Source organism: Euprymna scolopes, chromosome 44 (assembly GCF_053919585.1).
Source record: "Euprymna scolopes isolate OS-2025 chromosome 44, ASM5391958v1, whole genome shotgun sequence".
NCBI classification, from domain to species: Eukaryota; Metazoa; Mollusca; class Cephalopoda; order Sepiida; family Sepiolidae; genus Euprymna; species Euprymna scolopes.
Window position 1 is genome coordinate 18,266,131 of NC_136525.1, and position 15,876 is coordinate 18,282,006.

Below are 15,876 nucleotides of genomic sequence, written 5' to 3' on the forward strand. Positions count from 1 at the left end.
GTTGAAATAAACATGTGTAGATGTGATAGCTTAGGTGTTATGTAACATAGTCGTTAGATGTCAACACTCGGGACCCACACATTGTATGCATACAATCGCAAAGAAAACAAAGACAAGAAAAGAATTTGACTTTTTTTTTTCTTTTTTTTTCCGTTGAACAACAGACATTTATTTACAGGTACTTTCAGAATTATGTGCATGACCCTCAGTCTATGTGGCAACTCTTATCTTCAGCCGTTCGTCAGATGCTCTGATGAATGGCTTGTATGTTGCTCTTCTCAGCTGCAATTAGGCATCGGTGCTGTAACAAACCGTGTTTCAATTCAACCATTTAAAAAAAAATAACTCAGAGCATTTCTTGTGAACAAAAATAATTATTTTTAAAAAAATCTTCACGGTAAAGTTTGTAGGTGGAAAGCTAAGTTCTTCGAGTTCTCAATGACTTTCTGATGCAGGTTGTTACAACTAGGTTCATTTAGACAATTCCCAGCTAGGAACAAGAGCTTTTCAACTTAGCTTTCCTGGCGGTTTGGCCCCGTCCCACCAAGTGGGAGGCCAAGGCAATGTGCACTACTCGATGCTTACCAACAAAAGACTCCTATTTTTAAAAACAATTGTTTTTATCAAACGCCAATTCTAGCCATCTATCTCTTGAGATCACCCTGTTTTCCGCTCCAGAGTTTACTCCTTCTTTTCTTTATCTCTCTTTAATTCCCTCTTTCCTTTTTTTCTTCTCTCCCTTATCTCTCCCTTCCAACCAAATATATGCTTAAGTCAATTTATCTGTCCAAACTAACTCATCAGCTAACTCTCGCATTTTCCAAGTTTCATTTCCATGCTCACTTGGTGGTGTGACACTTAACTAGACCAGGTGACTTTATGGCAATATTTTCCAGATAATAGAGCAGACCTCTTGTTGCCATGACAACTTCACTTTTCTTTTCTGTTTATCATATCGGCAATAAAACATATTCCAGATTTTTGGAGAAAAAGATAAATTTCTAATACCCCATGTCAAACACCTCACCCAACTCTTAGCCTGTAGCAGGGTGAATTGGTTTTACATGGGCGAGTAACATCATTACATATCTGCAGATAAATAATTGAAAAGAAGAAAGGTGAGGCTTAGGCTAAAAAGGGGCTTAGGCTGGGCTAAGGCTAAAAAGGGACAGGCTGGGCTTAGGCTAAAAAGGGGTGAAAGGCTGGGCCCAGGCTAAAAAGTAGTGAAAGGCTAGGCCCAGGCTAAAAAGTAGTGAAAGGCTGGGCCCAGGCTAAAAAGAGGAGAAAGGCTGGGCCCAGGCTAAAAAGAGGAGAAAGGCTGGGCCCAGGCTAAAAAGAGAAAGAAAGGGCCTTTTAGAAATTGGTTTTCAAACTAATATATCTTTTCCTAGTTTTTTCGTTGTTTAAACTTATCACTTCCACCAATGTGTTTCTTGGTCTTTCCCTGCCAACTGACCTTGCTACCTAATCTGTTCTACTTAAGTTACAGTGGCATTTCATGTTTGTGTAGGTGTCACCATATTAATATTGACATTTCATATTTGTGCAGATGTCACCATATTAATATTCACATTGTAACTGTGTTTGCTTATTCAACTTTGTTTTTGTAGAAAAATGAATTCCAATTTTTTTTTTTATTTATGTTATGTTTCAGTTTGAATCGCTTGCTCCTCGCATTCGAAAGGAAGTTGAAAATCAGATGAGAAAGAAATGCATTTCAATTTCGCAGTTTTATGTTCCCGGCGGAAAAACGAGTGAGTCTGAGAATTTTTTTTTTTTTTTTCTCTTGTCTACATGATGCTTTATTGAATCAAATAAGTGGAAAAATATGGTTCTTGTCCAGAATTCTCTCTATTTAAAAAAATAAAGAAAAATCTTTGCAGTTATTTGTAACAAAATGAAAATATCACGTTCTAAAAATTATGTAAATTGATAAAGTAGTTTTATTTTGGGGAAAAAAAAAAAATGAGTAACCAAGAGGACTGTCTTAAATGCGTAGATATGTGTGTGTGTGTGTGTATATATATATATATATATATATATATATATATATATATATATTTTTGTAGAAATATATTTTCTTATTATATATCAATCCTTATATAAAAAGCTCAATTTGATTACAAATCAGTATATAGAATAAATGACAAAAAACTATATTCCAAAATTCATGATGTTGACCATCTTATAGTGTATTCCTTGAAATCAGTTGATTTTTACAATTCTTGACAGTATCTGTTTTGTAGCGCAAAATCAATCACTTAATTATTATATCAATCAGTGAATCTATTATGCCCTTAACTCATCAGAAGAAATAGCAACAATCAATCCGTCCAAAGGAATTAAAATGTGATTTGACATGGTGAAAATCCCAAAAATTGGAAGAGAAGCTGCAGTTACCAGGACAAAATAGATTCACTTCAATCAACTGATTTCAAGGAATACGCTATAAAATTGTCAACATCATAAATTTTGGAATATAAATTTTTGTCATTTATTCTATATATAATATATATATATATATATATATATATACTCACACACTAGGAGGGAGACCTGACATTGCCTGGGATTGAATTCAATACTTGTTTTTTCATCCAAATCTGTGAAATTGCCCATTTTTCAATCAAATTGATTGATTGCCTGCTCTAGCCTCCCCTGTTGCACTGGGAGGAAGCTTCACATACCTACTCGCAGTTACTTAGTCCACAATACATTGCATTGCACTGTAGAGAACCTAGTTGATTCTATATAATTATATAATAGCTTGAATCAAAATTTAAAATGCAAAAGGTGAGTATCATGGTTCAGTTGTGCTCTAAACAGAAACATTCATTTTTAACATGCCCCTGTCTTATCAAAGAACCTGCTGTTGATTTTATATGCAGGGCCCTTCTGCTTGTGGCTGAAAGGGGATATGTATTTTGACTTGGTCCGGCAAACATGTTATTCTGCAAGTCTGCCATTCAACCTTGGAACAATGAGTAACACTTGTATACCCTCCAAAAATAAACATTATTTGTTTTCATTTTTGTTTTCATTTTTGTTTTGGAGGGAAAAATTCCTTTGTGGCAGGACTCACTGGATGGAAACAACTTTGAACCGGCACAACAGGTGGTGTCAATCACGGTCAGTGCAATAAACACATGTGGCGGCCGATATTTACATCTCTGTGTCCAAAATCAAAATTCATGAACTCGTTTGTGCACATATACTATTTTGAATAAAAAAAGTTATATTTCGGACCAATCAGAACTTTCTGAATTTATTCAAAATGATCTTTCTGGGAGTCACTTCAATCTCTTAAAAAGACAGATTTTTCTTCAATAAACCAGCTAAACCGAAATCCACAAACAGGCGTCCTTGGCACCTCTCTGTCAGGCTTATATTATATTGTATACAAGCATACACACACACACACACATCTTAAAACAGTCCGCTTGGTTACTTTTTTTTTTTCAAAATCAAACTACTTTATCATTGTACATGATTTTTAGAATGTGATATAAAGTGCAACAGACACATGCACACAAACTGTTGGAATCCCTTTTTGTTGTCTGCTCTATTAACTCGTGTCAGGACAATTAATCGGAATCGGAAAAATCAGAACTTTTTTGAGTATCAGAAGCAGTATTGGAATCAGAAAAATTTGTGCCTTTTTTCTGATGCCAAAAACGATTCCTTTATTTTTTTATTTTTTTTTTTTTATTTAAAACGAAATCTTCCACTACTGGTAGCAATAATAAAATAATTATTTATTTTAACAACTTGTTAAGCTATAACCCCCCCCCCCAAACACAATTTCACTTTTATAGATATATAGATTCCATTTTATATTAATTCGAATTATTTGTTGACTTTATTTTTTGGAAATTGCAAAAAAAATAGTTTGTCAATGACAATAAATTTAGTAGAACTATACCTGACAATGAATGTATTAAACATAAAAAACTTTTTCAACGTATTAAACGTGGGCACCTTTCTCATCGCATAAAACGTGGGCACCCTTTCTCATCGCATAAAACGTGGGCACCCTTTCTCATCGCATAAAACGTGGGCACCCTTTCTCATCGCATAAAACGTGGGCACCCTTTCTCATCGCATAAAACGTGGGCACCCTTTCTCATCGCATAAAACGTGGGCACCCTTTCTCGGCGCATAAAACGTGGGCACCCTTTCTCATCGCATAAAACGTGGGCACCCTTTCTCATCGCATAAAACGTGGGCTCCCTTTCTCATCGCATAAAACGTGGGCACCCTTTCTCGGCGCATAAAACGTGGGCACCCTTTCTCATCGCATAAAACGTGGGCACCCTTTCTCATCGCATAAAACGTGGGCTCCCTTTCTCATCGCATAAAACGTGGGCTCCCTTTCTCATCGCATAAAACGTGGGCACCCTTTCTCGGCGCATAAAACGTGGGCACCCTTTCTCGGCGCATAAAACGTGGGCTCCCTTTCTCATCGCATAAAACGTGGGCTCCCTTTCTCATCGCATAAAACGTGGGCACCCTTTCTCATCGCATAAAACGTGGGCACCCTTTCTCATCGCATAAAACGTGGGCTCCCTTTCTCATCGCATAAAACGTGGGCTCCCTTTCTCATCGCATAAAACGTGGGCTCCCTTTCTCATCGCATAAAACGTGGGCACCCTTTCTCATCGCATAAAACGTGGGCACCCTTTCTCATCGCATAAAACGTGGGCACCCTTTCTCATCGCATAAAACGTGGGCACCTTTCTCATCGCATAAAACGTGGGCACCCTTTCTCATCGCATAAAACGTGGGCACCCTTTCTCATCGCATAAAACGTGGGCACCCTTTCTCATCGCATAAAACGTGGGCACCCTTTCTCATCGCATAAAACGTGGGCACCGTTTCTCATCGCATAAAACGTGGGCACCCTTTCTCATCGCATAAAACGTGGGCTCCCTTTCTCATCGCATAAAACGTGGGCACCCTTTCTCATCGCATAAAACGTGGGCACCCTTTCTCATCGCATAAAACGTGGGCTCCCTTTCTCATCGCATAAAACGTGGGCACCCTTTCTCATCGCATAAAACGTGGGCACCCTTTCTCATCGCATAAAACGTGGGCTCCCTTTCTCATCGCATAAAACGTGGGCACCCTTTCTCATCGCATAAAACGTGGGCACCCTTTCTCATCGCATAAAACGTGGGCTCCCTTTCTCATCGCATAAAACGTGGGCACCCTTTCTCATCGCATAAAACGTGGGCTCCCTTTCTCATCGCATAAAACGTGGGCTCCCTTTCTCATCGCATAAAACGTGGGCACCCTTTCTCATCGCATAAAACGTGGGCACCCTTTCTCATCGCATAAAATGTGGGCTCCCTTTCTCATCGCATAAAACGTGGGCTCCCTTTCTCATCGCATAAAACGTGGGCACCCTTTCTCATCGCATAAAACGTGGGGACCCTTTCTCATCGCATAAAACGTGGGCACCCTTTCTCATCGCATAAAACGTGGGCACCCTTTCTCATCGCATAAAACGTGGGCACCCTTTCTCGGCGCATAAAACGTGGGCACCCTTTCTCATCGCATAAAACGTGGGCACCCTTTCTCATCGCATAAAACGTGGGCACCTTTCTCATCGCATAAAACGTGGGCACCTTTCTCATCGCATAAAACGTGGGCACCCTTTCTCATCGCATAAAACGTGGGCTCCCTTTCTCATCGCATAAAACGTGGGCACCCTTTCTCGGCGCATAAAACGTATGCACCTTTCTCGGCGCATAAAACGTGGGCACCTTTCTCGGCGCATAAAACGTGGGCTCCCTTTCTCGGCGCATAAAACGTGGGCTCCCTTTCTCGGCGCATAAAACGTGGGCTCCCTTTCTCATCGCATAAAACGTGGGCTCCCTTTCTCATCGCATAAAACGTGGGCACCCTTTCTCATCGCATAAAACGTGGGCTCCCTTTCTCATCGCATAAAACGTGGGCTCCCTTTCTCATCGCATAAAACGTGGGCTCCCTTTCTCATCGCATAAAACGTGGGCTCCCTTTCTCATCGCATAAAACGTGGGCTCCCTTTCTCATCGCATAAAACGTGGGCTCCCTTTCTCATCGCATAAAACGTGGGCTCCCTTTCTCATCGCATAAAACGTGGGCTACCTTTCTCATCGCATAAAACGTGGGCTCCCTTTCTCATCGCATAAAACGTGGGCTCCCTTTCTCATCGCATAAAACGTGGGCACCCTTTCTCATCGCATAAAACGTGGGCACCCTTTCTCATCGCATAAAACGTGGGCACCCTTTCTCATCGCATAAAACGTGGGCACCCTTTCTCATCGCATAAAACGTGGGCACCCTTTCTCATCGCATTAAACGTGGGCACCCTTTCTCATCGCATTAAACGTGGGCACCTTTTCTCATCGCATAAAACGTGGGCACCCTTTCTCATCGCATAAAACGTGGGCTCCCTTTCTCATCGCATAAAACGTGGGCACCCTTTCTCATCGCATTAAACGTGGGCACCTTTTCTCATCGCATAAAACGTGGGCTCCCTTTCTCATCGCATTAAACGTGGGCACCTTTTCTCATCGCATTAAACGTGGGCACCTTTTCTCATCGCATTAAACGTGGGCACCCTTTCTCATCGCATAAAACGTGGGCACTCTTTCTCATCGCATAAAACGTGGGCACCCTTTCTCATCTCATAAAACGTGGGCACCCTTTCTCATCGCATAAAACGTGGGCACCTTTCTCATCGCATAAAACGTGGGCTCCCTTTCTCATCGCATAAAACGTGGGCTCCCTTTCTCATCGCATAAAACGTCGGCTCCCTTTCTCATCGCATAAAACGTGGGCTCCCTTTCTCATCGCATAAAACGTGGGCACCCTTTCTCATCGCATAAAACGTGGGCACCCTTTCTCATCGCATAAAACGTGGGCACCCTTTCTCATCGCATTAAACGTGGGCACCCTTTCTCATCGCATAAAACGTGGGCACCTTTTCTCATCGCATAAAACGTGGGAACCCTTTCTCATCGCATAAAACGTGGGCTCCCTTTCTCATCGCATAAAACGTGGGCACCCTTTCTCATCGCATTAAACGTGGGCACCTTTTCTCATCGCATACAACGTGGGCTCCCTTTCTCATCGCATTAAACGTGGGCACGTTTTCTCATCGCATTAAACGTGGGCACCTTTTCTCATCGCATAAAACGTGGGCACCCTTTCTCATCGCATAAAACGTGGGCACCCTTTCTCATCGCATAAAACGTGGGCACCCTTTCTCATCGCATAAAACGTGGGCACCCTTTCTCATCGCATAAAACGTGGGCACCCTTTCTCATCGCATAAAACGTGGGCACCTTTCTCATCGCATAAAACGTGGGCACCTTTCTCATCGCATAAAACGTGGGCACCTTTTCTCATCGCATTAAACGTGGGCACCTTTTCTCATCGCATTAAACGTGGGCACCTTTTCTCATCGCATAAAACGTGGGCACCCTTTCTCATCGCATAAAACGTGGGCACCCTTTCTCATCGCATAAAACGTGGGCACCTTTCTCATCGCATAAAACGTGGGCACCTTTCTCATCGCATAAAACGTGGGCACCCTTTCTCATCGCATAAAACGTGGGCACCTTTCTCATCGCATAAAACGTGGGCACCTTTCTCATCGCATAAAACGTGGGCACCCTTTCTCATCGCATTAAACGTGGGCACCCTTTCTCATCGCATAAAACGTGGGCACCTTTCTCATCGCATAAAACGTGGGCTCCCTTTCTCATCTCATTAAACGTGGGCACCTTTTCTCATCGCATTAAACGTGGGCACCTTTTCTCATCGCATTAAACGTGGGCACCTTTTCTCATCGCATAAAACGTGGGCACCCTTTCTCATCGCATAAAACGTGGGCACCCTTTCTCATCGCATAAAACGTGGGCACCTTTCTCATCGCATAAAACGTGGGCACCCTTTCTCATCGCATAAAACGTGGGCACCCTTTCTCATCGCATAAAACGTGGGCACCCTTTCTCATCGCATAAAACGTGGGCACCCTTTCTCATCGCATAAAACGTGGGCACCTTTCTCATCGCATAAAACGTGGGCACCTTTCTCATCGCATAAAACGTGGGCACCCTTTCTCATCGCATTAAACGTGGGCACCCTTTCTCATCGCATTAAACGTGGGCACCCTTTCTCATCGCATAAAACGTGGGCACCCTTTCTCATCGCATAAAACGTGGGCATCCTTTCTCATCGCATGAAACGTGGGCAGCCTTTCTCATCGCATAAAACGTGGGCACCTTTCTCATCGCATAAAACGTGGGCACCCTTTCTCATCGCATTAAACGTGGGCACCCTTTCTCATCGCATTAAACGTGGGCACCTTTTCTCATCGCATAAAACGTGGGCACCTTTTCTCATCGCATAAAACGTGGGCACCGTTTCTCATCGCATAAAACGTGGGCACCCTTTCTCATCGCATAAAACGTGGGCTCCCTTTCTCATCGCATAAAACGTGGGCACCCTTTCTCATCGCATAAAACGTGGGCACCCTTTCTCATCGCATAAAACGTGGGCACCCTTTCTCATCGCATAAAACGTGGGCACCCTTTCTCATCGCATAAAACGTGGGCACCCTTTCTCATCGCATAAAACGTGGGCTCCCTTTCTCATCGCATAAAACGTGGGCACCCTTTCTCATCGCATAAAACGTGGGCTCCCTTTCTCATCGCATAAAACGTGGGCTCCCTTTCTCATCGCATAAAACGTGGGCTCCCTTTCTCATCGCATTAAACGTGGGCACCCTTTCTCATCGCATAAAACGTGGGCACCCTTTCTCATCGCATAAAACGTGGGCACACTTTCTCATCGCATAAAACGTGGGCACACTTTCTCATCGCATAAAACGTGGGCACCTTTTCTCATCGCATAAAACGTGGGCACCCTTTCTCATCGCATTAAACGTGGGCACCCTTTCTCATCGCATAAAACGTGGGCACCCTTTCTCATCGCATAAAACGTGGGCACCTTTCTCATCGCATAAAACGTGGGCACCTTTTCTCATCGCATAAAACGTGGGCACCCTTTCTCATCGCATAAAACGTGGGCACCCTTTCTCATCGCATAAAACGTGGGCACCCTTTCTCATCGCATAAAACGTGGGCACCCTTTCTCATCGCATAAAACGTGGGCACCCTTTCTCATCGCATAAAACGTGGGCACCCTTTCTCATCGCATAAAACGTGGGCTCCCTTTCTCATCGCATAAAACGTGGGCACCCTTTCTCATCGCATAAAACGTGGGCTCCCTTTCTCATCGCATAAAACGTGGGCTCCCTTTCTCATCGCATAAAACGTGGGCTCCCTTTCTCATCGCATTAAACGTGGGCACCCTTTCTCATCGCATAAAACGTGGGCACCCTTTCTCATCGCATAAAACGTGGGCACACTTTCTCATCGCATAAAACGTGGGCACACTTTCTCATCGCATAAAACGTGGGCACCTTTTCTCATCGCATAAAACGTGGGCACCCTTTCTCATCGCATTAAACGTGGGCACCCTTTCTCATCGCATAAAACGTGGGCACCCTTTCTCATCGCATAAAACGTGGGCACCTTTCTCATCGCATAAAACGTGGGCACCTTTTCTCATCGCATAAAACGTGGGCACCCTTTCTCATTGCATTAAACGTGGGCACCCTTTCTCATCGCATTAAACGTGGGCACCCTTTCTCATCGCATTAAACGTGGGCACCCTTTCTCATCGCATAAAACGTGGGCACCCTTTCTCATCGCATAAAACGTGGGCACCCTTTCTCATCGCATAAAACGTGGGCACCTTTCTCATTGCATAAAACGTGGGCACCCTTTCTCATCGCATAAAACGTGGGCTCCCTTTCTCATCGCATAAAACGTGGGCGCCCTTTCTCATCGCATAAAACGTGGGCACCCTTTCTCATCGCATAAAACGTGGGCACCTTTCTCATCGCATAAAACGTGGGCACCCTTTCTCATCGCATAAAACGTGGGCACCCTTTCTCATCGCATAAAACGTGGGCTCCCTTTCTCATCGCATAAAACGTGGGCTCCCTTTCTCATCGCATAAAACGTGGGCACCCTTTCTCATCTCATAAAACGTGGGCTCCCTTTCTCATCGCATAAAACGTGGGCACCTTTTCTCATCGCATAAAACGTGGGCACCCTTTCTCATCGCATTAAACGTGGGCACCCTTTCTCATCGCATAAAACGTGGGCACCCTTTCTCATCGCATAAAACGTGGGCACCTTTCTCATCGCATAAAACGTGGGCACCCTTTCTCATCGCATTAAACGTGGGCACCTTTTCTCATCGCATAAAACGTGGGCACCCTTTCTCATCGCATAAAACGTGGGCACCCTTTCTCATCGCATAAAACGTGGGCTCCCTTTCTCATCGCATAAAACGTGGGCACCCTTTCTCATCGCATAAAACGTGGGCACCCTTTCTCATCGCATAAAACGTGGGCACCCTTTCTCATCGCATAAAACGTGGGCTCCCTTTCTCATCGCATAAAACGTGGGCACCCTTTCTCATCGCATAAAACGTGGGCTCCCTTTCTCATCGCATAAAACGTGGGCTCCCTTTCTCATCGCATAAAACGTGGGCTCCCTTTCTCATCGCATAAAACGTGGGCTCCCTTTCTCATCGCATAAAACGTGGGCTCCCTTTCTCATCGCATAAAACGTGGGCACCTTTCTCATCGCATAAAACGTGGGCACCTTTCTCATCGCATAAAACGTGGGCTCCCTTTCTCATCGCATAAAACGTGGACACCTTTCTCATCGCATAAAACGTGGGCACCCTTTCTCATCGCATAAAACGTGGGCACCTTTCTCATCGCATAAAACGTGGGCACCTTTCTCATCGCATAAAACGTGGGCACCCTTTCTCATCGCATAAAACGTGGGCACCCTTTCTCATCGCATAAAACGTGGGCACCCTTTCTCATCGCATAAAATGTGGGCACCCTTTCTCATCGCATAAAACGTGGGCACCCTTTCTCATCGCATAAAACGTGGGCACCCTTTCTCATCGCATAAAACGTGGGCACCCTTTCTCATCGCATAAAACGTGGGCACCCTTTCTCATCGCATAAAACGTGGGCTCCCTTTCTCATCGCATAAAACGTGGGCACCCTTTCTCATCGCATAAAACGTGGGCACCCTTTCTCATCGCATAAAACGTGGGCTCCCTTTCTCATCGCATAAAACGTGGGCTCCCTTTCTGATCGCATAAAACGTGGGCTCCCTTTCTGATCGCATAAAACGTGGGCACCCTTTCTCATCGCATAAAACGTGGGCACCCTTTCTCATCGCATAAAACGTGGGCACCCTTTCTCATCGCATAAAACGTGGGCACCCTTTCTCATCGCATTAAACGTGGGCACCCTTTCTCATCGCATAAAACGTGGGCACCTTTTCTCATCGCATAAAACGTGGGCACCCTTTCTCATCGCATAAAACGTGGGCTCCCTTTCTCATCGCATAAAACGTGGGCTCCCTTTCTCATCGCATTAAACGTGGGCACGTTTTCTCATCGCATTAAACGTGGGCACCTTTTCTCATCGCATAAAACGTGGGCACCCTTTCTCATCGCATAAAACGTGGGCACCCTTTCTCATCGCATAAAACGTGGGCACCTTTCTCATCGCATAAAACGTGGGCTCCCTTTCTCATCGCATTAAACGTGGGCACCTTTTCTCATCGCATTAAACGTGGGCACCTTTTCTCATCGCATTAAACGTGGGCACCTTTTCTCATCGCATAAAACGTGGGCACCCTTTCTCATCGTATAAAACGTGGGCACCCTTTCTCATCGCATAAAACGTGGGCACCCTTTCTCATCGCATAAAACGTGGGCACCCTTTCTCATCGCATAAAACGTGGGCACCCTTTCTCATCGCATAAAACGTGGGCTCCCTTTCTCATCGCATAAAACGTGGGCTCCCTTTCTCATCGCATAAAACGTGGGCGCCCTTTCTCATCGCATAAAACGTGGGCTCCCTTTCTCATCGCATAAAACGTGGGCTCCCTTTCTCATCGCATTAAACGTGGGCACCTTTTCTCATCGCATAAAACGTGGGCACCCTTTCTCATCGCATAAAACGTTGGCACCTTTTCTCATCGCATAAAACGTGGGCACCCTTTCTCATCGCATTAAACGTGGGCACCCTTTCTCGGCGCATAAAACGTGGGCACCCTTTCTCATCGCATAAAACGTGGGCACCCTTTCTCATCGCATAAAACGTGGGCTCCCTTTCTCATCGCATAAAACGTGGGCACCTTTTCTCATCGCATAAAACGTGGGCTCCCTTTCTCATCGCATTAAACGTGGGCACCTTTTCTCATCGCATAAAACGTGGGCTCCCTTTCTCATCGCATAAAACGTGGGCTCCCTTTCTCATCGCATAAAACGTGGGCTCCCTTTCTCATCGCATAAAACGTGGGCTCCCTTTCTCATCGCATAAAACGTGGGCTCCCTTTCTCATCGCATAAAACGTGGGCACCCTTTCTCATCGCATAAAACGTGGGCACCCTTTCTCATCGCATAAAACGTGGGCACCCTTTCTCATCGCATAAAACGTGGGCACCCTTTCTCATCGCATAAAACGTGGGCACCCTTTCTCATCGCATAAAACGTGGGCACCCTTTCTCATCGCATAAAACGTGGGCACCCTTTCTCATCGCATAAAACGTGGGCACCTTTTCTCATCGCATAAAACGTGGTCACCTTTTCTCATCGCATAAAACGTGGACACCCTTTCTCATCGCATAAAACGTGGGCTCCCTTTCTCATCGCATAAAACGTGGGCACCCTTTCTCATCGCATAAAACGTGGGCACCCTTTCTCATCGCATAAAACGTGGGCACCCTTTCTCATCGCATAAAACGTGGGCACCCTTTCTCATCGCATAAAACGTGGGCACCCTTTCTCATCGCATAAAACGTGGGCACCCTTTCTCATCGCATTAAACGTGGGCACCTTTTCTCATCGCATAAAACGTGGGCACCTTTTCTCATCGCATAAAACGTGGGCACCCTTTCTCATCGCATAAAACGTGGGCTCCCTTTCTCATCGCATAAAACGTGGGCACCCTTTCTCATCGCATTAAACGTGGGCACCTTTTCTCATCGCATAAAACGTGGGCTCCCTTTCTCATCGCATTAAACGTGGGCACCTTTTCTCATCGCATTAAACGTGGGCACCTTTTCTCATCGCATAAAACGTGGGCACCCTTTCTCATCGCATAAAACGTGGGCACCCTTTCTCATCGCATAAAACGTGGGCACCCTTTCTCATCGCATAAAACGTGGGCACCCTTTCTCATCGCATAAAACGTGGGCACCCTTTCTCATCGCATAAAACGTGGGCACCCTTTCTCATCGCATAAAACGTGGGCACCCTTTCTCATCGCATTAAACGTGGGCACCCTTTCTCATCGCATAAAACGTGGGCAATTTTTCTCATCGCATAAAACGTGGGCACCCTTTCTTATCGCATAAAACGTGGGCACCCTTTCTCATCGCATAAAACGTGGGCACCCTTTCTCATCGCATAAAACGTGGGCACCTTTCTCATCGCATAAAACGTGGGCACCCTTTCTCATCGCATTAAACGTGGGCACCCTTTCTCATCGCATTAAACGTGGGCACCCTTTCTCATCGCATAAAACGTGGGCACCCTTTCTCATCGCATAAAACGTGGGCATCCTTTCTCATCGCATGAAACGTGGGCAGCCTTTCTCATCGCATAAAACGTGGGCACCTTTCTCATCGCATAAAACGTGGGCACCCTTTCTCATCGCATTAAACGTGGGCACCCTTTCTCATCGCATTAAACGTGGGCACCTTTTCTCATCGCATAAAACGTGGGCACCTTTTCTCATCGCATAAAACGTGGGCACCGTTTCTCATCGCATAAAACGTGGGCACCCTTTCTCATCGCATAAAACGTGGGCTCCCTTTCTCATCGCATAAAACGTGGGCACCCTTTCTCATCGCATAAAACGTGGGCACCCTTTCTCATCGCATAAAACGTGGGCACCCTTTCTCATCGCATAAAACGTGGGCACCCTTTCTCATCGCATAAAACGTGGGCACCCTTTCTCATCGCATAAAACGTGGGCTCCCTTTCTCATCGCATAAAACGTGGGCACCCTTTCTCATCGCATAAAACGTGGGCTCCCTTTCTCATCGCATAAAACGTGGGCTCCCTTTCTCATCGCATAAAACGTGGGCTCCCTTTCTCATCGCATTAAACGTGGGCACCCTTTCTCATCGCATAAAACGTGGGCACCCTTTCTCATCGCATAAAACGTGGGCACACTTTCTCATCGCATAAAACGTGGGCACACTTTCTCATCGCATAAAACGTGGGCACCTTTTCTCATCGCATAAAACGTGGGCACCCTTTCTCATCGCATTAAACGTGGGCACCCTTTCTCATCGCATAAAACGTGGGCACCCTTTCTCATCGCATAAAACGTGGGCACCTTTCTCATCGCATAAAACGTGGGCACCTTTTCTCATCGCATAAAACGTGGGCACCCTTTCTCATCGCATTAAACGTGGGCACCCTTTCTCATCGCATTAAACGTGGGCACCCTTTCTCATCGCATTAAACGTGGGCACCCTTTCTCATCGCATAAAACGTGGGCACCCTTTCTCATCGCATAAAACGTGGGCACCCTTTCTCATCGCATAAAACGTGGGCACCTTTCTCATTGCATAAAACGTGGGCACCCTTTCTCATCGCATAAAACGTGGGCTCCCTTTCTCATCGCATAAAACGTGGGCGCCCTTTCTCATCGCATAAAACGTGGGCACCCTTTCTCATCGCATAAAACGTGGGCACCTTTCTCATCGCATAAAACGTGGGCACCCTTTCTCATCGCATAAAACGTGGGCACCCTTTCTCATCGCATAAAACGTGGGCTCCCTTTCTCATCGCATAAAACGTGGGCTCCCTTTCTCATCGCATAAAACGTGGGCACCCTTTCTCATCTCATAAAACGTGGGCTCCCTTTCTCATCGCATAAAACGTGGGCACCTTTTCTCATCGCATAAAACGTGGGCACCCTTTCTCATCGCATTAAACGTGGGCACCCTTTCTCATCGCATAAAACGTGGGCACCCTTTCTCATCGCATAAAACGTGGGCACCTTTCTCATCGCATAAAACGTGGGCACCCTTTCTCATCGCATTAAACGTGGGCACCTTTTCTCATCGCATAAAACGTGGGCACCCTTTCTCATCGCATAAAACGTGGGCACCCTTTCTCATCGCATAAAACGTGGGCTCCCTTTCTCATCGCATAAAACGTGGGCACCCTTTCTCATCGCATAAAACGTGGGCACCCTTTCTCATCGCATAAAACGTGGGCACCCTTTCTCATCGCATAAAACGTGGGCTCCCTTTCTCATCGCATAAAACGTGGGCACCCTTTCTCATCGCATAAAACGTGGGCTCCCTTTCTCATCGCATAAAACGTGGGCTCCCTTTCTCATCGCATAAAACGTGGGCTCCCTTTCTCATCGCATAAAACGTGGGCTCCCTTTCTCATCGCATAAAACGTGGGCTCCCTTTCTCATCGCATAAAACGTGGGCACCTTTCTCATCGCATAAAACGTGGGCACCTTTCTCATCGCATAAAACGTGGGCTCCCTTTCTCATCGCATAAAACGTGGGCACCCTTTCTCGGCGCATAAAACGTGGGCACCTTTCTCGGCACATAAAACGTGGGCTCCCTTTCTCGGCGCATAAAACGTGGGCTCCCTTTCTCGGCGCATAAAACGTGGGCTCCCTTTCTCATCGCATAAAACGTGGGCACCCTTTCTCATCGCATAAAACGTGGGCACCTTTCTCA

General features: G+C 45.6%; 1 protein-coding gene across 1 annotated transcript in view; it reads left to right on the forward strand.

Annotated features, from left to right (window-relative positions):
- Positions 1 to 15,876, forward strand: part of LOC145268719 (HAUS augmin-like complex subunit 4) — a 63,729-nt gene that overhangs the window by 30,776 nt on the left and 17,077 nt on the right. The window contains exon 5 of the mRNA XM_080124269.1: positions 1,655 to 1,754. Within this exon, the coding sequence (XP_079980395.1) occupies positions 1,655 to 1,754 (100 nt within the window). The remainder of the gene's footprint in view (positions 1 to 1,654; positions 1,755 to 15,876) is intronic.